Raw genomic sequence first — 27,528 nt, forward strand, 5'->3', positions numbered from 1 at the left:
TTGGAGTACATGGAGCTTGTCTGATTGCTTTTAAAAATGGAAAAAAATCAGCACAGGACATTTACCTTTGAAGCGAAGAATTTAAAAATAATAAAAAGGGACAATTTTAATCTTAAGGGACAAATAGGATTGTATTCTTATAATCACACTGTTCACTTTTGCATCATTTTTCATTTCAGGAAATCTGTTAGAAACAGATTGCTGTTGTTCTTAATTATGGTCCAACCTGAGGGCCAAACAAGGCCAACATTAAACCATACACTGTCAACCTCATTTTCACCAGCAATGAATTATGGGGGAAAAATACCTTAGCACTGATGATAAATGATTATGAGAGTTATAAAAAGTAAAAATGGTAATTTTAAGGCTCAAAATCTGAGATAAAAATTCAAATGTATCAGCTCAAAAGGCATTTAAAGTCAAAATCATGTTTTTAAAAGGCAAATGCATAAAAAAGAAAGTTTAAATCACGATTTTTAAGGGTCAAAACATGAGATAAAAATTTGAAATCATGAATTTTAAAGGTCAAAATATAAGAAAGAATTTCAAAATCATGGGTTAAAATTGTCAAAGCCTGAGAAAAAATAAATAAATTGTGAGATTCACATGTCAAAATATGACTTCAAATTTAAAATTGAGGATATAAAAGGCCAAATTCTGAGATAAAAGTCAAAGTAAGGTGCTTAAATGGTCAAAACATGTGAAAAAAAATGTGAGTTAAAAGGTCAAAATATTATTAAAAATTTTTAAATTGAGTATCAAAAAAGGAAAAAAATAAGATAAAAATTCAAAATGTGAATAGAAAAGGTCAAAATATGAAACCATTAGCCCTATCTCCCAATAGTACAGAATCCTTTAAAAAAATTCCTGGATCTAGACGGGGATCCGGTTCACTCCCAAAATCTAATCAGTTTTTCCTTATGCCATTTCTGACATTTCCTGAAAATTTCATCAAAATCCGTCCATAACTTTTTGAGTTATGTTGCTAACTAACTAACAAACTCACTAACTCATTAACGTACTGACTCACTAACTCACTAACTAACTAACTAACCAACTTACTAACTAACTAACTAACTAACTAACTAACTAACCGTCAAGGTCAAGATCAGCTTTATTTACAGAGCACGTTCAAAAAAAAAACAAACAAACTTTGTACCAAAGTGCTGTACAGGAAAATTTAAAAAGAGTATTTTTAAAATCACCAAGTAGAACAGATCATGTAGCAGCAAGTACGTTTAGGACATAAACATAGACAACATAATAGTATGCAAGTACATATGGGTCAAGGTCAAGGTCAACTTTATTTTATAGTTTATTTATAGAGCACTTTCAAAAACAAGTGTTTTCTGAAGCAGTCCAGGGAATCAGCTGATCGTCTGTGTGATGGTAGGTTATTCCAGTGTTGGAGCAGCTACTGAAAAAGCCCTGTCGCCAAGTTTATGGTGTGATCGTGGGATGGTTAAAAGTCCTTGATCTGATGATCTGAGGGGTCTAGCTGTACTGTAGAGTGTTAAGAGTTAGTTCTTTGATGTAGCACGGAGTGAGGTCATGAGGGGCTTTATACACAAACAGGAGAATTTTGTATGGGATTCTGTACTGAACTGGTAACCAATGTAGGGATGCTAATATGGATGTGATATGATCTCATTTTTTACATCTACAGAGGAGTCGGGCAGCAGCTTTTTGGACAAGTTGTAAGTGGTGAATAGAAGACTGATGCCAAAATAAAGTGAATTGCAGGAGTCAAGTCTGGAGGATAACAACCCCTGCCGATCACATAACCTCCTGGCAGAGGTAGTAAAAAGAGGGGGGGGGCAAGGCCTTGTCTACTCTGAGGCTGCCAAACTTAGATTTGCAAGCATTGATTAAAACCATGAAAAATTATCATTAAGTAGTTTATACACAGGTCTTTTGGTAGGAAAAGCATGCATAGGCCTTTTTAGTGAATCAAGTGAATTCTATGTTGATCTTTTATGACAGAGAGTCACCTTTTCTTCTCTCTTGGGTCCTGAGGGGGCTCTGCTTTTCTTAGGTATGTGTTTGTGTGTGTGTGTGTGTGGGGCTCTAAGGAAAAATGGCTGGGAAACACTGTTCTATATGATAAAATGGCTACATTTGGGTTGTTATGAGTTGTAATCAGAATATATCTGATACAGGGGCTTGCAGGCATGAAATAAAAAAGAAACTGTACTTTCCTTTGCTGGTGTAATCCCTAATGTGGTTGTCAGAGTAGGATCCTTCCCCTGCACACACTGTGCTGAATGCAAAACTGCATTTCAAATGTATTACCAGAATAACAGAGAAAAAGTCTCTCTATCACTGAGCCGGTTATACTACTGCTCTAAATATAAAAACTCACAGACTTCACAACATCAACGAGGCCACAGATTTGAGTTCAACAACAAAATGTTTTTGACTGCAGAGATTTGCGCACATATAGATTGTAACACCTCCTGCCTGTTGCTCCTTCAGTAGAGTCTAAATGCAAATGAGCCATATGCTAGTCAACTTCCTGAGACAATAATTCGGCACCCCTGAGCCCCACACAGCGTAACGTTCATGCTGTACTAGAGCTTTCATTACTCATGTAAAAGAAACCCCGGCTGTGTTCAGTGAGATTGACCGAGAGATCTGACAAATGTCAATCTGGGAGGCTAATACGCTGCACGGCCCATTTACCAAACATGCTGGTTCCTTTCAAACTAAATGAGGGTTTACAACTGTGTGCACACCCATTGGTTACAGTTGCCATGGATACCCTGTCATTCAAATTCATCAGCGGTTCACAGCACTGACTGGCTCTCATACGCTTCTTATCATGAGAATGTCTCCCTACATTAAAGTCATTCATGATGGCGGATGATTGCTCATTGTTTTTCCTCTGATGTTAGATCACTGAGAACAAAAGCAACAATTAGAGGCTGCTCCAAACTAACATTAGCCTCATCACACTCATGCATTGGAGTGGATTCTGCATCAGTGCTGACAAAAAACCCTCTTCTATTATTCAAATGCATAAACGAAAGACACCTCAAATATGACTTAAATGTGACTACTTTACCAAATACTGCAGTAATATTTTTGTCCAGATGGGGGCCAATGGAAATATCTGTAAAGACAACTCTAATTCAGACAGAAGAAGAATGAAAACATCTTCTCAGCCACGTAAAGCTTTCAGTGTGGGTCTTTGATTTAATATATGTGGCTAAGTTCTGATAAAACTGCCGCTACACTATGGCTACATTCAAGCTGACCGCTACACTGGCAGCAGCCATTGCTATCAACTTCCAGTACAACTAGCCCCACCTGTAGCCACTGCCTTGTTCTCCTCAAATGATTGGTCAGTTTCAGATCACAGACAGTCTGAGGTTTGCAAGATGGAGGTGACTGATGATCATTGAGCCTTGCCAAAACAAAGTCTCTGCAAGGTTAGGATACTAAAATGGTAAATAAAAACTAAAATAGGAATACTGGGTCTAAATACATAAGAGGTAAAGGATGCAGCCTGTTTTTATGACAGGCTGGTTTTGGGTAGCCGATTAAAGAAAGGCTGCAAAGTTGGACAGGAGCAATTTTACCTTGATGCATGGTATAGGATTCCTGCAGATATCCGATATGCATGTCAGCCAATATTCAGTTCAGCCAATGCCAATATGCACGGCCAATATATTCGCTGTAAATATGGGCAGAAACGTTCATAACTAGCAATAGGTTCTTTGCGGTTGATGACAATAACTATGCCAAGCATTCAAAGTGTGTAAATATAAACATTCTTTGTACTTAAGCTATTTTGGGGGGGGGGGGGGGGGGGCCCGTTTTAAAAAGTGACTGAGAAGCGGCAGCAGGCGGAAAATTTAAAAAATGCCTCCGTCCAAATCCTGGCGGGGTACACCCTGAACTGGTCACCAGTCAATCACAGGGTTGACATGTAGAGAAGGACAAATAGGCACATTCAAACTCACATCTATGGGCAATTTAGAAACACCAATTAGCCTGACAAGTAGGTTTTTGGACTGTAGGAGGAAGGAAGAGTGCCTGGAGATAATATTTGTCTATTAAGAAACACGGCCAAAGTCAGACCTTTTTTAACACAAAAAGACAATGAAGTTTTAATTCATGCTTTCATTACCAACTGTTTAGATTATTGTAACTCTCTTTTTACTGGACTACCCCAAAAGTCAAGATAAAAAATTACAGCTCATTTAGAATTCTGCTGCAAGAATTTTAACCAGAAAGAAGAGAGTTGAGCACATTAACCCCCTTTAAAAACTCTTCACTGGCTTCTCGTTTCTTTTAGAATCAAATTTAAAGTTGTTTTAGCTGTACATAAAGCTGTACATGACCGTGCTCCTCCATACATCACAGACCTCATTTTACATCCCTAGTAGAGCTCAAAGGTCCTTGACTGTTTAACTTTTAAATGTCCCACGTGTGACCCACGCTGATTTTATGCCCCAAACTTTGGAATTCAATCCCCCTGGACATTAGACAATCCAGCTCCACTGATTTAAGAAAACTGAAGACACATCTTTTTAATTTGGCTTTTAACATGAGGTGACTTTTTACTGTTTTTTATATTCCATTGGTGTCAATTAACTTCTGATATACGGACACCTTTTGAACTTCTCAAGTAGTCCCGGTCAAATAATCTTTTCACTGTTTCAAATTAATGCACAGCAGCTGTTAGCCGTTACGCTGTTAGGAGTAACCATAGCAACCTGAGACAGTCATATCTTCTGAGCAGGGAGCAGCGTTTCCGCTAGACTTTTTTTGTTCCCGGTCAAAATGCCCGGCAGTCCTCAAGAATTCCGGCCATTTAACATAATTTTGTTGCATTAACAGCTGCAAAATGCATAAATCTCTTATTTTTGTGTAAGTGGTTTAAAGTATCAAAATGAAAGCTGTGCGCTTTTCCTTACACACGCAGTCAGTTACACAGTATAAGCCCATGTTATGCTGCGTTCGATTGTACTCGGAACTTGGAAAGATCCGGGTCGGAAATCCCGACTTCCGAGGTAAATGCGTTTCATTGCATAAGCTCGAAAAACATGGCCGGCCGCAGTATGCTGATGTTTGTTTTGATGTTTTTCAATGATCAAAAATCACTGTTGGGGAAATATATTAGCTACTTGAGGGAGAGTGAGAAAGAGAAACATACGTATGACTTGAACGCACCAGCGAGGGGAATCCTGCGTGCATCATTGAACTTGTAGTTTGTTTAACTACAGTACAGGCCTCTGCACAGCTCATTTTGATGCCCGTATAAGTTCTGCAGAGGCTTCGCGTCGGACGGTTCACACCCCGGCATCGTCCATTAATCCCTGATAATTGGACATCTCGTCAGGCATTAACCCTTACTTAATCTATGGTTTTGTATTTTATTGACTTTTTAATTTTTTAGTCTCTCTACTGTATTGATTTATTTTCCTCATTTCGTTGTATTCTATTCCTAACTGTTCTTTTTCTTTTTTATTGATCTTTGCAGTCCGTCTGTTCCTTGTAAAGCCCTCTGGGCTACATGTCTTATGTATGAAAGGTGCTATACAAATATAAAGTTGAGTTGTGTGAGAACTGCCTTGGCTCCTTACTTAATGTGCTATTAATTCACCTTACCTTTCTGTGCCTATGGAGGGCCTGTAAAGCTTTCAGTGCCAATTTAAACAAAATTTGAGGAAATATGACCTTAGTAGAGAGTTAAAGCATGCAAAGTAACTCTACAATATCTTCTCTTAAGTTGTCAACTTTAGTGTTTTTGCACAACTAAACAGTTGAATACAATCGTGCATTGATCAAACTGCTGCTTTTTTACTTTGCATGCCTGCATCAGTGTGTCCAACGTGTACGTATTTGTAGAGCATGTGTTTTAAATTGCTTTTCTTCACACTGCAGCTGCAGTTAAATCCCTCACATATTGTCACTGTAAAAATACAAGCTGTTAAAGAAGTATAGTCAGTCAAGGTTAAGCTCTCCCCAACATGCTGTAGTTCTAATAGATAGTGTTAGTGGTATCCTAGCAACAAATTCAGTCACATTTACCACAGTCACTTTCCAAGACCATCACAGATTAACTACATGGTACAAGTACATGAAGCTTTGACTGGAGATGTGCACATTCAACCACAGAAAGACAAAAAGTACTTACATTTGGTGGAACTTAAGTTGAGGATCTCCTCACTCCACCTTCTAGCGCTCACTCATCCTGACGTGTTCAAGGTTCCTCTTTGGGTGAAGTGATCGATTAGCAGGCCAGCAGGGGAGAGACAGGAGAGCGGCTGCTACTCATCCAGGTCCATCTCTTGATTGAATTTCCATCGTAGTGCAATTGTATCAGCGAGCGCTCTGACTACAGGAGGGAGAGGACACAGGTCACCACACTCGACAGGGTTCCACTTTCTTTGCAGCCTGAGGGGGGCCTCTATCAGTGGCGGGGAAATTGACAGCCTGTGCACAAAAGCTCCCGTGAGAGACGCTGTGAGTGATTCTGGTACAGTGTGTGGCAGAGGCCTTTCACACACATGTAAACACTGCACACACAAATTTACACAACAAAACAAAGGAATATAGAGAATGTCCCTGACCTGACTGAAAGAGCCTGGGCTTTTTCCTCTGGAAACTCTGTTGGCTCTTTTTTTCCTTCATAACAGAGAAAAAGAGCAGGTAATCTTTGTCTGTTGAAAGAAGGTCATCAGATATCCTCAGTTAACCTGAGAGGAATGCATAATTCAGAACGAGTATCACCGGTCCTTTAAGCAGTCACATTTATCAGGTTACACGGAAAGAGGATGACTGATAGAAGACCAATTTCCTTCAAAGTAAAGCCACATGTATTTTGAAGGAATGACACAAATTATGAATTGAGAGATTGTGGCAGGTGAGGTGCAAACAATATGGCCACATGGGGACAACAAATCCTCACTGACACTAATGAGAAGGCCAAAGCTGAAAGCCAAAGCTGCACTTAATTTAATACACAAAGCATAAAAATACATCTAAAATGATTAATGAAGGTACTTAATGTCAGAACTACTGCATTTTAAATCAAAGAATCACACAATGAAAGCATATAGTGCCGAAAAGCTTACAATTAAGAAATAACAGCAGTTTCAGAGCAGAGCTGGGTCAGCTCTTTAACTATGGGGTCTCTCTTAGCTCTGATTAATTTTCTGTCTTAATAAAGAAAATATGATCAGAGACATTATTTAATTAGGCATAAGAAGTTATGAAATAATTAAGAAAAAAAATCAAATGCACTGATTCAACTATCTAATTACTTTTAAATTGCATCACAGCCTTACATACACCATTCATGCTTATATTTATTTAAGTTAAAGCTGATTAATTATAACCTGACACGCCAGATGGATTTGTTTCACACATCCATCTGGGAAAGCTTCAATGGGAAACATTTTAGAAAAGGCAGAGGCTTTGAAAAAACTCGGAGTGTGATTGGATGAACGTTCTGTCTGTCAAATCTCTACAGGCCAATCAGAGCAACAAAACACGTGACGTAGCCGCTATCAAGCTGCGCGTGCGCAGCTACCAAAGAATAACGCAAAACATGGCGACTATAGACATGCCAGTACTCAACTTTTGTTGTTTTTGAAAAGAAAACAACTCACTGCTGTTCTTTGTTCTTCTTTTAACGAAGAATTGTTATCAAGTTCTGAGAAAACTTACGCTTTATCAGCATCCACACTAAGCTCTTCCACCATAATTGCACTGGTCTCTTGCTGCTGCTTGTTTGCGTCACGACACTGTCGTGCCTGAAAGTACTGCCCCTCATTGCTGATTGGTCCTGTCACTTTCTAACTGGGCCCAAACGGTTCATATGGGAGCTTTGCAAGATGGATTCGCCAGTGAAAAACAAGGAAATGGGCATATCCATCTGCTTTGCAAGGTTAGATTAATTCAATAAAATAATCCAAAATTATGCAGAATTTTCTTAAAGCAGCCTTTCATATATTTCTTGTTCAGCACCAATGATGCAGTGTTGTTCTTCAGATTAATTTGCTCCTTTCATTAAAGTGATTTTGAGCTCGACCCCAACTTTGCTAGCACAATGTTCATACAACTGCTGCACTCCTTGACCTATAGATGGTGTTGATGCCATTTTGCACCTTTTTTGGTCTTTTTTATACCTCAACTCTGCTAATGCTAAAACATACATTTTGAAGGATTTTTTTTCTCAGTAGAATTATGAAATTTTGAACCTGAACCTGTAATGTGTTGATAATATGCTCTGTACGGCCTCATTGAGGCCTTTTTGTTTTGTAAATTAAAAAACAATTTTTGAACCCCAAGCCAAAACATTAAAATTTGCATATTTAGTTATATCAGGCTTTCATTCTCGAGTTTTTGCTTCAGATTTGCAGTTCTTGTTCATCAACGAGTACGAGCCATTTTCCATACTTGGCATGAGGGGAAATTGCAAACTTTTTTCCTGGTTTCTATAGGGGCACCATAGCAACAATGTATTACTATTATTACTTTTTAAATAACAATGCATAAAAAAATCTAAGTTGTTGCTCACTACTGCCATAATCAAGGCTGTGAGAATCCCCTTCAAGGAAATCTTACAAAATTCAGTTTACTTTTCACTTAAACCGTCACTGAAAGGGTTAAATCCCTAAGAATTAATCCATATTTGACATCTATGATCAGGTCTGTTATTAATTAAAGCAAAAACTGTGGATTTTTTTTAATGTGAAGTATTTTTATTGCTTTTTATGTGTGGCATCCATTTTAACCACTTTCCCCTGCGTGTCACAATTTATACGATTCTTAAAATTGTAAATACCATAAAATTCTTAGTTGTTTACTTATTATTAATATATTCAAGACTGAGATTATCCTAATCAAGAAAATTCAATTTGCATGTAGTATATAAAACTATTTCATGTTATGTGTTTTACATTACACACATAAGGGGGTTTGCACTTAAACTGGCATTTAAAGAATTAAATTTAAAAAAGCAATTATTAGATATTCATGATCAGGACTGATCCTGATTAAAACATGAATACAAAATAAAGGTTAGGAAAAAAAATATAATTATTACATTTTATTTTTATGTGTGCTGCTATCTTTGGTCACTTACACTCTGAGGGTAACACTTTATTTTAAACCAACTGAGGGTTAAAGTTAGAACCATAAACAGCAGTCAGTGCACAGCTTTGTCTTCCCTCAAACTGTTTCAGTTTACTTTGTCTTTAGTATCTGCTCAGGAGAAACTGGTTGTTCTGAAATCATCAGAGATCTGACTGCCCCCTGTCCAGAATGTGCTCTTTAGCACCCCCTACTGCTCTTTGTGAGAATGGCAGGCAGCAGTCCTGATGTATGCACAACCACATCAAGTTATTTAGACATCTGTGGCAATGTTGTTTTAGCTTGAAAGAAAATATAAGGTGAAATATGAACACAGTCATTATTATGTTCATAACACTGGCTTTATCCCGCCATAAAAAAGAATGCACTGATTCAACTTTTTAAATCCTCATAGGCTATTAGAATAGGAAAATACTCCAGAGTAATGTGATACCAGCTCTAAAAAAAGATTATTTTTACTATGAGGATGAGACTGAAAATCGTTTGTGTGTAAGGCAAGTCATACATAATTCTGCACTTATTCACTATGTGATTTCTAATTGTAAATTAAATAATATTTATTCACTAAACACTTAATAAATTTTCTATTTCGGTTTTGTAGATAATGTTTGCTGTTTCACTCTCTTCTTTGTTAAATTGTTATATGCATATACAATATACCTTGTCGTGTTTCTGGTTTTTTCATCACCTCAACCGTCATCTCTATCCAGCCAGTACAAGCCCAGAAAAATATCTCATTGAGTAAGTGTAGATTGCATAATCACTCCTTATTTCATTTTTTTTTCTTTTTAAATTCAGACTCATCCAACCACATTTGGTTCACTTTGGAAATTAAACTTGAATGTTTTTTTAAACTAGTCTGGACCTGCAAAGTATTTGCAATGTACCACTGTGGACACTAGATGGCAGAGTACGTCATCTGTTCATTTCATCCTCAAACGTCTTAAAACTGAAGACTAATTCCCAACAAAAGGGGTCAAAAACAATGTTTTCTTGTCATTAAACTAACCTAAAATGACATAAACTTGAAACTTCGATTTAAATGTAGTATAAAACTGCGATATGAGTAGCTTTATATCTCAAAAAACCTTTGAATTTTTCGATTTCACTTTATGTTTGATGTTACGTTTTGAAACGTTACCATGTTAACTGGTGACTTTTAGTCAAATGCGTCCGTTGTGTCGTAAGTACCCTACAGCAAACGTTAAAGACGTAAAGTGTCGTTTGTGAGAGCCTGCCACTTGTTTGAATTTATACAGGGTACAAAATTAATGAGTATTTTGACATTTAAAATAAAAAAATGTAACAGAAGCACTCCCATCATGTATTCGACAACGGCACGCGCCAGCAAGTCGCTAACTAGCATGGTCACTATATAAACCGTTACACCGACGTATTAAAAAACATTTAAAAGCTGTGGCGATTAATTTCACACAGATTTTTACACCTGCAGCAGCTGAAAGTATTATAAAGTTAAGTATCTAAAATAGCTTTAAGGTTTGTGGGGCAAAAACAGTAAAAACAGGGATGTAGCCCCAGGTAAAAGTCAAAGTTAGCTAGTTAGTTCATTGCAGCCCTCTTACAGTCAGTGGCTTGGCTGACTAAATGACCAGAATACATACCGTTTTAAATTAGTTGTTGTTATGTGACACTTAACGCTTATAAACGTGATTTTACAGCGATGTTTAAGCCCACCTGACGGCAGTGAGAGCACCTCAGAGTTGTGAGTCCACAGAGGTTGAGCCGACAGTGACCACGCAGACAGCCAGCAGCTCTGCGGATCACTCCCGCGTGAGCATAGCGCGGATTGGACGGAGGGAGTGACGTTGTGCGTGAAGCTGTCAGTCTGATGCTGCACCATTGTTCCCCGAGCAGCCGGAAGGAGAGCTTGTAAAGGCTCTGTTAGATGCGACTGTTGTGCCGGTTGGCGTTAACACCTTTCAGGAATCGGTGTTGTACATTTTTACCGTTCTCAAAGCAGTGGAGGATTTCCGCAGAGAGAACCCGTGACATGGTCTAAGGGAGAAACTGTGAAGTCCATTCATAGAGGGGCGTCACTGACTGGCTGGATAAGAGTAACGAAATGAATGGTGAGTGTGGGCAATCTTAGATAAGAGGCCTGGATTTGACACAGGCTTACTGATGGCAGTTACGTTATTTCTGAGTTGCATGTAAAAACTACACTGTTTGCCAGCTGTTTGGTTTCCTTAAAGTGCCTTTGAAGAGTTCTTAGCCAGACAGGAAAAGGACTAAAATTAAGAATAATGCCTATAAAAAGCAATTCTGATCATCAGGGATAAGATTGATTAGTCATTATTGTGATTTTTGATACTCCTGGTAACTGCTAGGGGGTAGGTGTCCGATTATCTAAGTTGCAGCTGCATTAGTTGACATTTTCACCAGCTAAATGCACACTATTTCAACACTTCTTCCACAAGTACAGGACAGGATCAGCAGAGATAAGAGATACAGCTTTGTATACAGGATGTCTCAAAGTCAACAAAGTTCCTCACAGCTTTAAAGTGCTGGGATGCATCCCTGAATGGTTCCTTTGTGAAATTCTATGACCCGTGAAGAATCATTTTGCTTGCTTCTCTAACTACCTTGCTGTATTTTCTTTGTTCTCTTTATCAATTTACATCTCTGACTTCTTATACACAAAAGGCTCATAGTTGCAGAGCCAAACAAGTGCCGCATGTAAGAGCCTCTGTCCCTTTGTGAATTATTTTTGAGGTCGCACATGTGTGTCATAAAGGCTGCTGACTACATTTTGAGCCAGCTGACTGCTATATGGCCAACTGGCTGAGAGCCTCTCCTGCAGACTGTATGGAAGAGAGAGAGGGGGAGAGAGAGTCTGGTTCCCTGCAGAGCCTCCTGCAGAACAGGCAGAGGAGGCTGAGAGTCTGTTCCCCCTCCTGCCTCCCAGGGGAGACCCCTCCACCACCATCCCCACCACCAGCCCCCAGCTATAAAAGGAAATAGTGGCTCACAAAGAGATTTAGATAAAGCTCTGTCAATCATGCACCCATCAGTGCTGGAATCGAATGATAAAAGCCTGTTTAACTGTTGATAGCAGCACATGCATGTGCATCTTAAGATGAAAACGCAGCAATAGTTGCAAACAGTTCTTTTGAATTGTCATCATGGTTTCTACAACACATTTTCTGCTCTCTTTTCTTTGCAGAATCAAGGAGGGTTCCTGCAGTGTAATATATTCCAACCAAAGGTAAGACCGCTGTCTGCTCGCTGTCTGAAATATCTGTCTTCACATCACATTAACATATTGAATCAATGCTTGTGGGATAAAATCTCACACAACTGTTGCTACGCTGCCACAAAAGCCCGTCTGATAATGAGATATGAAGTGATGCTGATGCAGACAACAGTGCTTAGTCAATACAGACAGCTGTGCTACTCTCACTGGATTAGACTAGAGATGCTTCTGATATGAAAATGATGAAAAGAGGACAGATTTTTGTCTAGAGTTTGTATTGTTATATGCTTTAGAATATTTTTCCTGTAAATGAAGCATCAGTGCTGTAAAAATGGGACATTTCTAAGAATGACTGATGAGTTTCTCTTAGTTTTAAAGGGGACATATTTTACCCTTTTAAGACAAGTTTGTATTGGTCTCAGATGTCTCCAAAACATGCCTGTGAAGTTTGTTGCTGAAAAAAACTCCAGTGTTGGACCTGTGCATCTTTAAAACCCCTCTGTTTCAGCTCTGCTCAAAACGAGCTGTTTCTGTGTCTGTAGCTTTAAATGTTACTGAGCTGTCTGACTCCGCCCATCTCTGGAAATGGATGTGGCTCTCCTGATCCTCCTCTCAGCTTCCAGCTGAGAGAAGGATCAGAAGAGGAGGGCAGAACTTACTTCCAATTGGGGAGGGCCAACTGAACCAGGGGGCGGGGCTAACTCCCCACATGACATCATGAGGGGGAAATCTGAGAATGGCTTGTTTCAGCACACATTTTCTGAAAGGTGGGTGGGTGAGGGAGGGTTCTGGTACTTGAGGGGACTGTGGACAGGCCAGGGGCACATATTTTTGTTAGAAAAGCCTGAAAATACATTTTTGCATAATGTCCCCTTTAAGAGAAAGATTTTTAAAGTTGAAGTAATTTCTACACATAAGCTGTCTGTATATTTTATGATATTTTTGATAGTCGCCTGGTCATAGTAGCATCTACAGAAGCTTTGAAATAACAATTGATTCAAGTTAATTTCGGTTGTTTTCTTAGGATAGCAACTTGTCTTGTTATCATGGGATAACAACACTACTTTTCTAATAAAAATCAATTCATATTTACAATATTTTGAGAAAACGCTGAAAATGAAGTTGTTATGGTGAGAAAGCAATAGTTTTAAATCTGGAGATAATGGGATAAATTAGTCAAAAAAAAAAAATATATATATATATATATAATAAGTATGCCTGGCTACTATTACACCTGAAGACAAAAGAACACTCCAAGCAACTCAAAAAGGTTATTAGAAGTAATAGTCAGGGGATGGATACAAAAAATCCAAGGCACTGACCATCATCAAGAAATGAAGGAATGTGGCACATGTGTAAATCTGCCTAGATCAGGCCGTCCTCACAAACTGAGTGAGCGTGCAAGAAGGAGATTAGTGAGAGAGGCCACCAAGACACCTATGACTACTCTGAAGGAGTTTCAAGCTTCAGCAGCTGAGATGGGAGAGACCCTGCAGACAACAACTGTTGTTTTTCACCAGTCAAAGCTTTATGGGAAAGCCACTGTTGAAGAAAACTCGACTAGAGTTCACCAAAAGGCATGTGAGAGACTCCATGGTCAAGTTGGAGAAAGTTCTTTGGTCTGATGAGGCCAGAATGGTGCTTTTAGGCCATCAGGCAAGACGCCAAACACATCACCTGCAGCCAGTCCTGGACGGCTTGTAAAGGTAGAGGGTAAAATGAATTCAGCAAAATACTGGAAAATCCTGGAGGATAATATTAGTCAGAACAGAGCTTGGGAGATTTATTTTCCACTAAGACAACAACTCAATACAGCAAACAGAGAAAGATACACAGAGACAACAAGGGGAATGTTCTGGAGTCAAAGCCCAGACCTCAATCCAACAGAGAATTAGTGGCTAGACTTGAAAAGGGTTGTTGATGCCTGATCTCTGTAAAACTTGACAGAGCTTAAGCAGTTTTGTGAAGAAGAACGAAGTAAACCCAATGAATATTTATGCAGTCACTAATTTTACAATGCATTGACATTACTTTGTAGAAATCTGTTTTCATCTTAACATTAAAGAGTTTTTTTGGTCAAAGGAGACAAATTATATTGACCATGAGTGATTAATAAAACCAATAAAGGGGTTAAAGATCCAAGGGGTGAATACTTTTATAGGTACTGTATACTTGATGTGAAGAAAATTAGGTGCAATAAAATGTATGAATGTATGTCCTCTTAGGGCTTCCGTAAGCCACGTTATGTCTTCCCTCCTTATTTTATCATTCCTTTTATTCTTTCATTTAAGAAATTAAATGCAGCAGCAGTCAATTTGTGCAAAATCATTCACTCAAGCATGCAACCATGCACTAAAAATCACACAACCGTCGCCATCTATTTTTACCAAGATTGCAAAAAAGGTATTTGTGTGTGATTGGGGAGTGGGGCCTCTTTTTCTTGAGACAGTGTGTTTTTTTTTTCTCCTCGATCCATCTGCTTCCTCCTTCTATCAGCGTGGTGTCCTCAGAGGAGCAGAATTTAATTAGTACATGTGGCACCGAGTTAAAGGACATTGAAACATTAAGTAGATGTATTTACTTGTGAAAGGCGGCATCATTAAGCTGGCTTATTTGAATAAGTGATTCAGCCGTGCTGCTCTTACATACTGTAGCACAGATGGCTAAAGCCCGATAACAGTGAAAGTGCTCCGTTAAAGATTCACAGGGAAGGTGTTGTGGTTTAACGGCGCTGTGGAGTGTCACCCTGCAGGAGGCTGCTGTGGGTGAAACGCCTGCACGTTCAAGGTTCACATGCACAGCTCAATCAATTTGGCTCCTTTGTGTGTGGGAACAACAAAGAGTCATTGCTCTGAATCTGACCCAGAGGCTCGGGAAGATTTACAGAGAGGGATTAGAGGTCAGATAGTCATCTGATGTAGGGAAGGACGAGATGTCTTTACTCAACATATGGCAGGAAATAAAGGTCTGATGCAGTATTTCCAATGGGGTTTCCTGAAATGTTGAACACTTTGCTCAATAATTTTGATAAAGGCAAAATGTGCAGGGTTTTATTAGTGATAGTGCAACCTGAAAGATTCCATCCATCTATTTTCTATACCACTTATCCTGTTCGGGGTCGCGGGGGGCGCTGGAGCCTATCCCAGTTGTCATTGGGCGGGAGGCGGGGTATATCCTGGACTGGTCGCCAATCAATCGCAGGGCTGACATATAGAGACAGATAACCAGGCACGTTCCCACTCACACCTACAGCCGATTTAGAGTCACCCGTTAACCTAATGAGCATGTTTTTGGTGGAGGTAGGAAGCCGGAGTACCCGGAGAGAATCCATGCATGCATGGGGTGGAACATGCAAACTCTGCACAGAAAGGCCCTGACCAGGAAGCCAACTAGGGACCTTCTTGCTGTAAGGCAACAGTGCTAACCCCTGCGCCGCAGTGCAGTCCAACCTAAAAATTGAAACTATTATTTAAACTTAATAAGAAAAATAAGAAAAAGTGATGAAATAAACTGAACATGCAACAAAAAGGGCTTTTTTAAAATGTTTTGTCTAAGATTCATTGAGTTGCACATTAGATATTTGCAAAGTACACCCATACTCAGATTTCCCCTCATGATGTCATGTGGGGAGTTCGCTCCGCCCCCTGGCTCGTTTGGCCCTCCCCACTTCAAAGAAAGTTCTGCCCTTCTTGGCTCTGGAGAGCCACATTCATTAAGCTACATCTATTTGCAAAGAGGGGCGGAGTCAGACAGCTCATTATCATTTATGTCCTGATTACACGACAACATTTTCGAGTGAAAATGCAAAAGTTTGTAGCGTATTGGCTGTCCGTTTACACAGTAACGGCATTTTGGTGCCTGAAAACGGAACTTTTCAGAAACAGGCTCCGGAGTGGAAGTTTTTCAAATAGCCCCCGTCTCCATGTAAACAGAGAAACCAGCACTTTCTGAAAAGGGACATCTTACCATGTCTGTACAGTCCTTGCTTTGTGCACTGGGGTACAGTCATATTGGAACAGAAAAGGGCCTTCCCCAAACTGTTGCCACAAAGTTTGAAGCATAGCATTGTCAAAATGTCTTGGTATGCTGATGCATTATGATTGGCCCTCACTGGAGATAAGGGGCCCAGTCTATACCCTTAAAACAGCCCCATACCATTATCCCTCTTCAAGCACAGATTCTCAGCTCTCTGTCAGTGTTGGAATTTTTTAGATTGAGCAAACTTTCGAGGAGTTACAGTGTTGAGAATCCGTGTAGCAGTCTCACAATACTTCTGGTGTTTTGCCATGGTGTTTTGCTATAAATGCCCATGTCTTATGGTTGCGAGTACCATAATGAACCATATATGTGCGCATGTCCAGAATTCTCAGCTTTCCAACGCCGTTGGAATTTTTCTGATCGGACAAACTTTGACAGAGTTACGGTAATAATACTCCGGACATAAAAAACACAGCGTCGGCTCTGGGTCAGGAGGTAGAGGGTTAAAAATGAGTCGTTTACTTAAAAGTACTTGAATAATTTGACAATTACCTCTTAATCTTCAGACTTTTCCAAGAATGCTTTTGGGCATTGGACACTTTTGCACCAGAGATGTTGCAGTGGCTTTACCAAAGTGTGTTGAAAGAGGTCATAAATCAAGAAATCACTTGCTATTAAAAAAAATTAGTGCACTAATCGGTGGCCTTAATTAATCGCAACTAATGCAGTTAATCTCAACAGCCCTATAGTACAAGCATGCTGGCAAGATTCTAAAGGAAGTGTTTTTGCATTCTTAGATTTCATGTAAATGCTTCATTGACCAGTTCTCTTGTTTTGTTTTGAGGTTTGTCAAACTCAGATATTGTCGTTATACTCTGAGACTTGCTGCAGTAAAATTTTGATGCTTCTATGTCACTCGTGTGTGTTGGAAGAGATGTAAAGCTAGAGCAGATATGTTTTGAGGAATGTCCCCTTAAAAGTCGGTGTTCAGTCCATCCTCTTCAGTAGTCACTGTAGATGTTTTGTTTTCCCACACTAAAATCACATCATCAATGTGAAGCAAAAGTCATCATATGAACTAAAATGAACCTTTGGTGAGCGTCTCTGTGTGTCTCAGCAGGGTTCATGGTTCTAATTTAGAAGCTTTTGATGTGACTCTTTGCATGTTTGGCTCCTTCCTGACTGAGCTCTGAGCGTTCACGCTTCAGGATTAGGCTCTCTTGAGATGTTGCCTTGACACCTATTTGGAACCTTTAGTCTGTTGCCAGTTAATTAAATGCTAAGAAAAAAATGTAATAAGTTTTATTTGTCAGTGCATGGCATGTGACGGCAAATGCCTTGAATAGCTAGCTAAGCCATCATTTTCTCGTGGTAGGTAATTATTTGTTTGACTTTTAATAAATATTCCTCAGTCAGTGTGATACATCCCACTCTTCATAATAACCATATTTGGATAAACTTGCAGGGCCAGTGATTTTACTCATGGGTTAGTCATTGGAACTGAGTACAGCTGTATAATCAGATGAAATGAGATTTTTGGAAGGAATTATTTTGGGTCATTTCTGTCATATTTCAATTTTTATATCAAAGTTAGAGTAGTTTGGAGAGATCTAGAGCTTGCAGGGTTCTTTTTACCAACATAATTGAAAGAATAAGCCTCATCTATAGAATTCTGCAGAGGTTTCAATACCAGTTTAGCAGGGTTTTAAGTTTCCAAGGACAGTGTTTTTGTGTTTTCATACTGAGATGGATTATGATGTTTGCCTAATGTAGGCATGATGAAAGTGTTCAGATGTTTTGATCTTTTTCCATTTGAGCATAATTTAACCGAATTCACAGTCATTTACTCTCTGAAAGGCCAACGTAACCAAGAAAGGAGGAAAATAACACTTCTAATTTTCTAAGAGTTCAGTTTCAATAAAGAGACATTTTATACACCATTATACACGGCGCCCCAACTTTTTTAGAATTGGGGTTGTATGTGCTAGACTATTATTCTGCAGACTGATCAAATTGATGATCTTTGAGTGAAATCGATTCATACTAATCATGTTTTGTGTTTTGATATACACTATATTGCCAAAAGTATTCACTCACCCATCCAAATAATTGAAATCAGGTGTTCTTTAGAGTAATAGTTGGTAACCCCACAGTGCATCTGGTGCAGTAACAAGGATATCTGTTGTAAGATTTCCTCATAAAAGCCTTCTCAAATATGCCATATTCATTGTGCAACTGCCTAACTTTAAATTGAAATAACTGAGAAAATAACTACCTAACTTTAAACTAATCATGTTTTGTGTTTTGATATACAGTTTATTGCCAAAGGTATTCACTCACCCATCCAACTGATTGAAATCAGGTGTTCCAATCACTTCCATGGCCACAGGTGTATAAAATCAAGCACCTAGGCATGCAGACTGTTTCTACAAACATTCGTGAAAGAATGTGTCGCTCTCAGGAGCTCAGTGAATTTTTTTGTATAATACTCAGTATCTTGATTTGCATAACACCAATTCATACCCAGTGTTATCTCAAGACACTTGCAAAGAGATCAGGTCTAGGCCATACTCTTTGTTCTATTAATTCCAGTCAGGATTATTCTCATCATACATTTTACCATTTTATTGCAAAATGGATATCCAGTACTTGGTGGAGAAGGCTCTGCTCAAGAAATAGGAGCATATAGCCAGTGTTAATTTTGTTGACTAAAACTATGACTAAAAATGTTCATCAACAGCCTTTTTTTCCATGACTAAAACTAGACTAAAGGCCTTTGCACACTGGGTCCATTTATTTCGTCTGAATTTTTCGCACATTAAAAAATAAAATTGGGCTCATGTTGTTTTGTTTTAATCAAGTTTGCACACTGACGCCAAAAGTATGGTATATTATATACACCACTGTGTTGAGAGAAAGAGCTGTGATTGGCTGTGGGAGCTAGGAGGCAATAATTGGGATCAGCTGGCCATCAGCTGATCACGACTCTGCGTATGACTACCGTGTCCTTCATGAACTATTTAGCTTAATTGCAAAGACCTAGAATTATTCACCACGAGCTCAGCGACATTAAGAAAAGTTTTAGTGACATCAATGTACTTCTTTTACCAGAAGTTGTTATCAGAAGAGCCATCTGCAGACGCTGTTTGGGGATGTAAAGGGGAAGAGGAAAATGCAGAAAAGAAAAGAGGAGAAAACAGACAAGCTCTAGAATCTACACCATTGGAAGGACTAATCTAGAGGTGGAAATGAACATATCATCCCCTAGATTCTTGATTTACCACCTCACAGACTGACTGTACTGTCTTGATTTAGTGTCCCAGCACCAGATGAGAAAAAAACATGCAAATATATAAGGTCACATGACATTATTCAAGCTGTATTTGCTGTAAAATATAACCAGCATGAATGGTCTTTTTGAGGGTTCTCCATCTCCACATCCCTCTAATTTATTATATACTTTTGTAACTGTCAAAGCTGGCCTACTTCATGAATTTCCTCAGATAACATTGCAAATGATTTGCATATTAAACCTGATTCAAGATCTCCACATGATACTAGCTCTATATATAAATGATAACTCTTGTCTGCAGAATATGAACCCCACATCCCACAGCTTTTCCCAGCCTGTATAAGAGATGAAAGCAGCTCTGTCTCTGTGAAATGCTTCGGCAGCTCCTGTTTCTGCCAGCGAAACGGCTTTTGCGAACTTTCAGGTGGCATGGGAAAAATATAGTCATAAATAAAATATAGCAGCATGAATAATTTAGGCGAGCATTGTGATTGACACGAGGTTGAGAGGACCTGATTATGCCTGCGCGCACTGTGTGACTTGAATTACAGCGAATCAAAACATTAGTCTGAGTGTGGAGCTCGCTCTACGGTGTATTTTGATCTTTGCTTGTAACAACAAAGACGGCTGAGGCGCTGGATGAAATGTCTTTTTTAAAGATTACCTCAATTTAAGCATGTAGCTCTGTGTCATTAAAACACAACTGATGTTTTTGGTGCAAGAGATCCAGAGAAAAGACATTTCAGGAGTCAATTCAGTTCATAAACTCTGATCAGGAGTCTCATTATTTCCAATTCTTTCTTTTTTTTAGAGGATGTAAAAAAAAGGAAGACTGCTGCCAAAAATCTGGCAGTGAAAAAAAGGGTCACCCTTTGGTGTGGACCCCCATGGTTAATAAGAAACCGTGCTTCCTCTATTGTACTACGAGGAGGAAGAGCAGATCAATGATTCCCAGCTCTGTAGCTGCAGGAGGGAGGCTGCAGCAGGCATCACCAGGCTGCAGCTCGTCCGTGTGTTGAGTGCTGAGCAGTGGGCTGCTCTCTCTCTCTCTCTATTTTCCTCTTCCTCCCTCCCCAGCCACCCCCCTTTGATGTGTGTGTGGAGCAGATCTGTCTGCAGCCCGAGGCAAGTGCAAGTTAACAAATGTACAGAGCGCATGTGAAGTCTCATTTGCATAAATCTGTGGATGTTGCTACATTTATTTAAATGGATTCCTTTGTGCTGGATTGTTGGATGTTTTCTTTTTATTGTGCAAGAGAAATTCTATCAAATCTGACTCAACATGAGGATGACTCTATTTATTTGACAATTAATGCTGTTTATGAGCAGAATCATTTCATGTGATCTTTTTTATAGCAGAATAGAAAGCAGCCTTTTCAAATCATAATTGCCATTTAAAGATGCTTTCTTCTTTGTTAATAAAAAGGCAGTTGAAAAAAAGGCCTATTGCAAAAAGATTATTTCAGGCATAATAATAATGATATGGGTAACTGATGATTTATGGAGGCATCACATTAAAGCAACTTTTAAGGAGTGATTTGAAAGATGGTACCAAATCTGCAGCATATCCTCGAGCAGTTTGTTCCAAAGTCGAGGGGCCCTTACAGCCAATGCCTGATCTCCTTAAAAAAAAAAAAAAAAAAATTCCAAATAAAATAGGGACACAAACAACATCACTTCATTAGAGATAAAATAGAAATTATAAGGTTTAAGAAAATAGAGAATTAAGAAAAAAGTGATACAACTAAAATAAATCACATGCATTTCTCTGACATTACTGAATCTCCTCAGACAGGTTGTTCCAAAGTCAAAGAGTCGTGAAAGCCAATGCCTGATATCCTTTAAATTTTAGTCTTGACTTTGGATCTACCAGGAAGAACAGAATAGCAGCCTTTGCAAATTATAACATGAGAATCTGCAAGCCTTGTCTCCTTGGGCAGGAAGTTCCAAAGTCAAGGAGCCCTGACAGCTAATGCCTGACCTTTAGATTTTAGTCTTGACTTTTGAACTACCAGGAAGAACAAAAAGGCAACCTTTGCAACATAACATCTGAATCTGCAAGTCTTATCTCCTTGGGCAGATTGTTCCAAAATTGATGGGCCTGATCTCCTTTAGTTTTTGGTCTTGACTTTAGAATGACCAGGAAGAATAGAAAAGCTGCCTTTGCAAATTCTAACATTAGAATCTGAAAGCCTTATCTCCTCAGGTAGGACATTCCAAAGTCAAGGAGCCCTGACAGCTAATGCCTGATCTCTTTTAGATTTTAGTCTTGACTTTGGAACTACCAGGAAGAACAGAAAGGCAACCTTTGCAAATCATAATACTGGAATCTGCAAGTCTTATCTCCTCAGGCAGGATGTTCCAAAGTCAAGGACCCCTGACAGCTAATGCCTTATCTCCTTTAGATTTTAGTCTTAACTTTGTAACTACCAGGAAGAATAGAGAAGAAGCCTTTGCAAATCAGAACTTCAGAATATTCAAGCCTTAACTCCTCAGGCTGGATGTTCCAAAGTCAAGAGGCCCTGACAACCTATGCCTGATCTTCTTTAGTTTTTGGTCTTGACTTTAGAATGACCAGAAAGAATAGAAAAGCAGCCTTTGCAAACTATATCGTCAGAATTTGCTAGCCTTATCTCCTCAGGTAGGACGTTATAAAGTTGAGTGGCCCTGACAGCCAATGCCTGATCTCCTTTAGATTTTAGTGTTGACTTTAGAATGACCAGGAAGAACAGAAAGGCAGCCTTTGAAAATCATAACACTGGAATCTGCAAGCCTTATCCCCTTGGGCAGGATGTTCCAGAGTTGACGGGTCCTGACAGCAAACGTCTGATATCCTTTAGATTTTAGTCTCAACTTTGGTACAGCCCTGAAGCCCTGGATCTAAGGCTGCGCGTTGGCCCATTAGCGGCCATAAGAGCTTTAAAGAAGTTCAGTTAATCTAAAAATCAATTCTAAACATGACAGGGAGCCAGTAGAGAGAAGTGAGGATAGGAGTGATATGATGCCATCCGTTAAAACCATTTGAAATTATTGGTATTTTTATGCTAAGGGTCTAATGCAGCATTTGCACATGGATTCCGTAAAATGGCGTAATGATGACAGGATTTAATTTTGCACAAGCTATTACGCTTTGATTTGACCCTTCATTCCTTTTATTTCTGTTAGTGTGTGCTCTCTTGGGAAATCCTGATATTTTATTGTGTTTTTCCTCTACATGACGGTAGCACAGATTAAGGCAGATGGCCCCTGACCTATCAGAAAACACGTGTGCATATGTATGTGTACGTTTTCTCTCAGTGGCAGGGATCCTCCACTGACATCATCTGTAGCTGTATAATCATCCAGGCCACAGCCTCTCCTCAGGGGAGTCCAGCTGAGACCTAACCCCCCCCCATTCCCCCCTTCCCTTGCTCCCTCACTCTCTATCTATTTATCTCCCTCTCTCTTCTCTGCCTCGCTTTTTCTCTCACGTTCAAGGTTGCAGTGTATGGCAGAGTGTGTCACCAGTGATGGATGAGTTCAGCCTCAGACTGTGCCTTCACGGCCCGGGATCTTTCATGGTTTCAGGGTTTCTTTTTCGCTCTGTGATCCGATCAGTTTGTTCCACTGGAATGGAGCCTCGTTCGCTCGCTTAAACAGCGACTACTGCAAAGACAAAAACATTTTTTTAAATAAAACAAAGAAAGAATTAACAAAATAAAAAAGATCTGCCATGCCATCTGGGCTGTTTAACTGTATGCTTCATCACTGTGGAAACACTAGTCCTCTGTGATGCGACCGGCCATATTGAACGGCAAAGGCGTTTGGCAGACACAGATACAGCACAGATCTGCAGTCTATATCATCAGAAACCAACACAACCCCACCCTCTGTTTCCCCACATTTGGCTGTCGATCAAAGACGAGGCTGGAGTGTCTCCTTAAATTATGATGTGAATAATTAGTGTATACATACAGTATGTAACTGCACTAATTAGTAGCCTACATATGTATACCTGCTGGGTTCCATGCCAGTACAGATGGATGTTTGTGTAGTGCAGGGAAGGGGGCAGAAATACTCAGAAAAACACGGCAAATTCAGCCAAAGAACAGATGTTATTACTATGGGCTGACTGCTGGTGTTTGCTGATGTCTTGCAGACAACACAACCTGAAAGTCTAAAATCTGTTCACAGGCATTTTGGGCACCAGCCCCTATAGACTAGTATCTCGGTTTTTAACATGGTTCAACATGCCAGTTGACTTCAAATAAAAAACACTTTTCATTGGATGCTTAGCTGCTTCAACTATATGCACTCGGCATGTTAAAGAGGGGGTGTTCTACTTTTCCGATTTTTAAAACATAAAGTCACAATGTTGGGTGTCCATACTTCACGTATGCAAATTTTCAAACCGCAAGATAAACGCATGTGGCAGGATTCTTGGAATTAACACGTAAACTGATGAAAACGGTTCATTGGGAATCTCTCTTCCTGAGACGAGATTTTGATAGAGCGAACTGATGAGGTCATCGCAATAGGATCTCCTGACTGGTTCGTCCGTGCTGCCGGCAAAGCAGAACAGACCACCCCCACAAGGCCTTTTAGCCATTTAGCCATTTAGTTAACCTGCAAAGCAGATGGACACGCCCATTTCCTTGTTTTCCACTGGTGAATCCATCTGGCAAAGCTCCCATCTGAACCATTTGGGGCCCAGTTAGAAAGTGACAGGATCAATCAGCAATGAGGGGCTGTACTTTCAGGTGCAGTAGAGTCGTGACATAAACAAACAGCAGCAAGAGTTGGTGCAGTTACGGAGGAAGAGATTAGCGTGGATGCTGCTAAAGTGCCAGATTTATCGGAACTTGACAACATTTCTTCGTTAAAAGAAGAACAAAGAACAGCAGTGAGTTGTCTAAAAGTCGAGTACTTACATGTCTATAGTCGCCATGTTTCGCGTTATTCCTCAGTAGCTGCGCACGCGCAGCTCAATAGCGGCTACGTCATGTGTTTTGTTGCTCTGCTTGGTCCTTAGAGATGACAGACGGAACATTCACCCAATCACGCTCCGAGTTTTTTTCAAAGCCTCTGCCTTTTTTCAAACGTTTCCTATTGAAGCTTTCAGCGCCGCTGAATTACCTGCATAGCTTATGTAGCTAACTAGCCCCTTTAGCTTTAGCTACGTTAGAGTGAGGACAAGTTTTTCCCTGTAAGCAGATTATTAAGATGGCTTTATCTAAGGTATACTAATTAGGTTTTGCAGGTCAGGTTTTTGACCTTTAACCTCAGGTTTCTTACCGCTTATCTTAACCCTTACCGTAACTGCATGCTTAATCTGATCTTATTTTGAAAGTTTTAGCATGCATTTCAGTTCTGACATGGGTATATTGGGGGCCACAGCTGTGTCATGTTTGACCACATTTTTTTCCCAGTTTTAGCTTGGCAGTTGGTTGGTGGCAGGATTTAAGATTTTCCAAAAAAAAAAGCTGTCCTAAAAGTTAGTTATGATAAATAATTTTGATCTCAGTATTGTTCAAAATGATCAGCATCATCATGCTGGTCATTGTGCAGCCCAACTAGTCAATAATCTCTTACAAATTTGCACCTTTATAATGATGTATACATTTTATATCAATGCAAACCTCTGACCTGTAATATAAATTTAATTTTATGTAGCAGGAGTCTTTTGTACCTCAGCCCCTCCAAAGGTGAAGGCTGGTGCTTTCAGAAAAGACCTGTAATTTAAAAAGGTGTTTCAATGGATTCTTTCTTTCATGCAAATCCAAGGAAGAAACTGGAGCACATGAAGGGCATGAACTTTTTGAAAATTTAATAAGGTGCAGAAGACTAAGGTATCAATGAGCACTGATGAAGACGCACATCCAAACATTAGTCCTCTGCACCTTATGAAATATGCAAAAAGTGTTTTGTGTGCTCTGGTTTTTCGTCAGATTTGCATGTGAGAAAGAATCCATAGAAGCATCTTATTAGAGGGAGGTCCAAGCTATGGCCTGGGGGCCAGATTTGGCCCGGAGCAAATTCTAAACTTTATAATAAATACGGCCCACATTTGAACATGAAGCTTGTGCTTGACTGTATTATACTTCTTGGTTTTAGCACAAGGCAGTGCTATCATGTTAATTCTGTAAACAAACATTTTGACAAAAAGTATGTATTAATTTGAAGGCAGCACTGTAAATGGAAAACACATTGGCAACCAAAATAATAACAATATTTGGATTTATAATGCCCTGATGGATTACAAAGGCTAATAGCAGTACAGATGGTGTTTTAGGGGCAGAACCAGTAGTAGTCAGGGCCGACCAGGCCCCCCTGAAATCTGATTGGCCTCCCTAAAATCCTTAAAATGACAGACTATTTGCCTCATTGGCCACTAACTATCCATTTAAGCATACGCAATTACTGAGCATATCTTAACCATCATAAGATTGTTTTTTTAACTGTACTATCATTGAGCTGAGGTATATGAAAGTGGCCTCACCATCCTTATATATTTACATATGTGGCCCTCAGTGGAAAAAGTTTGGACTCCTCGGTGTTATAATTTTTGTTATGTGTTGCAATAAAATTTGGAAAATTTTGGGGAGCCAAATAACTGGATTAGCAAAAACCTCTCAACCAGCTTAACTTCAGAGGCTCTGCTGTGCACATGCTCTGTAAAAAAAAGCCTTTAAACATTTCATTTGTATACTCAAAGGGAGAAACTCTCCTCAATATGAGCGAATTTGAAACTTCTCTGCCATTCTTTGTTTTGGCTTGTTTGCTGATGACGCTTCTCTGCAGGAGTCATTTCATGAGAACTATGAGATTTTCTGCCAGAGAATAAATAAAGCCAAAGACGCTTTCAGAGGCAGGGTCAGACACCAATACAATGCTCCAATTTCTGCAGATCGCAGATCTAACTGTGAAAATACCTTCTCTTTTCTTGGCCCCTGAATGTATCTTTGTCACACTTAATATTGTAGGCACACTTATATTTCAAAGTGGTCAATTTCTACTCCTGAAAGCGCAGATTTTCATGCTAAAAAGGCAAAATTGCCATTAAACATACATCTTCTTACATAAGACCTTATATGATTCTTTTATTTCTTATTAATATTTAGCTTTTTGAACATATTCCAACAAAAAAGGTATGCCTGTTTGGCATCCGTCTATAAAAGTGGGTTTGTTGTAAAGCACAAAGACCTCTTTCCATTGCATGCTAGTTATTTTGTCGCCTTCGGTATGAATGTTCAGGGCGCTGGTTCTTTAAAAATATTATTTACTTCCTCTATAAAAAGGGCTGTACTGTCGATCCTGTTGAATGGTGGCAGATGGCATCATGCTTTGTGTGATAGCGCTCACTTGTAAAGCTCCAACATGCATCTGATGGAGACCCTGGGCCCCAGGCTTGCACCTTTCCATCTGTTTTGTTTGATATGTGAACGTGCTGTGAGGTGGCTGCGTTTGGTGTTGGGGTGGATTACGGCAGCAGTGAAGGTGAAAAGCAAGGCGGGTGCAATGACTCATTCATTCTTGATTCACTTAAGCTTCTGCCATCAAAGGCTCTGATTCATGGCCAATGACGCTAAACTGTCTTTGAATTGTTGTCATGAAGCCAGACAGCTCAGACACCAGTGATGTAGTGAGCTAACTGGGGGGTTTATGTAATTATTGCTCTTAAACTTTGCATATCTACACACTCCAGGGGTCCTTAATCACTTAAGTAATGCAGAGGAACAATGCAGGTTTTTGGTGAAGGCTTTTGGAACAGCAGAGTTATTTCAGTATCAGGTTCAGGTTGGCAGGTTTGTCTGGGCAAAGACAAAAGGTAAACACTTATGAGCCTTCCACAACTCTCACTGTGCTCAGCTTTCGAACAGATTAAGTTCATTAATCTATAACTAGAATTATTCTAGTAATAATAATCTTTATATGAGTTGATCTGATACAGATACAC

The 27,528-nt window shown here is 39.5% G+C and overlaps 2 protein-coding genes across 4 annotated transcripts in view; one reads left to right on the forward strand and one right to left on the reverse strand.

Moving 5' to 3' along the window:
- The window catches only part of xirp2b (xin actin binding repeat containing 2b), a 60,015-nt gene extending 49,152 nt beyond the window's left edge, over positions 1-10,863 (reverse strand). For 2 of the 3 annotated variants that reach the window (XM_041806747.1, XM_041806744.1), the window contains exons 1-3: positions 10,804-10,863; positions 6,582-6,636; positions 6,146-6,346 (exon numbers count right to left, since the gene is read on the reverse strand). The gene's annotated coding sequence lies outside the window, so the exon portion shown is untranslated. Of the gene's footprint in view, positions 1-6,145; positions 6,347-6,581; positions 6,637-10,730 lie in introns of all 3 variants that reach the window. The other variant, XM_041806745.1, reaches the window with a different exon arrangement.
- A 237-nt stretch (positions 10,864-11,100) lies between these two features.
- The window catches only part of csrnp3 (cysteine-serine-rich nuclear protein 3), a 48,038-nt gene continuing 31,610 nt past the window's right edge, over positions 11,101-27,528 (forward strand). Inside the window, exons 1-2 of the mRNA XM_041807452.1 lie at positions 11,101-11,198; positions 12,293-12,334. Of these exons, the coding sequence (XP_041663386.1) occupies positions 11,196-11,198; positions 12,293-12,334 (45 nt within the window). The 5' untranslated portion in view covers positions 11,101-11,195. The remainder of the gene's footprint in view (positions 11,199-12,292; positions 12,335-27,528) is intronic.

This window comes from Cheilinus undulatus, linkage group 15 (genome assembly GCF_018320785.1).
Source record: "Cheilinus undulatus linkage group 15, ASM1832078v1, whole genome shotgun sequence".
In the NCBI taxonomy this organism is placed as follows: Eukaryota; Metazoa; Chordata; class Actinopteri; order Labriformes; family Labridae; genus Cheilinus; species Cheilinus undulatus.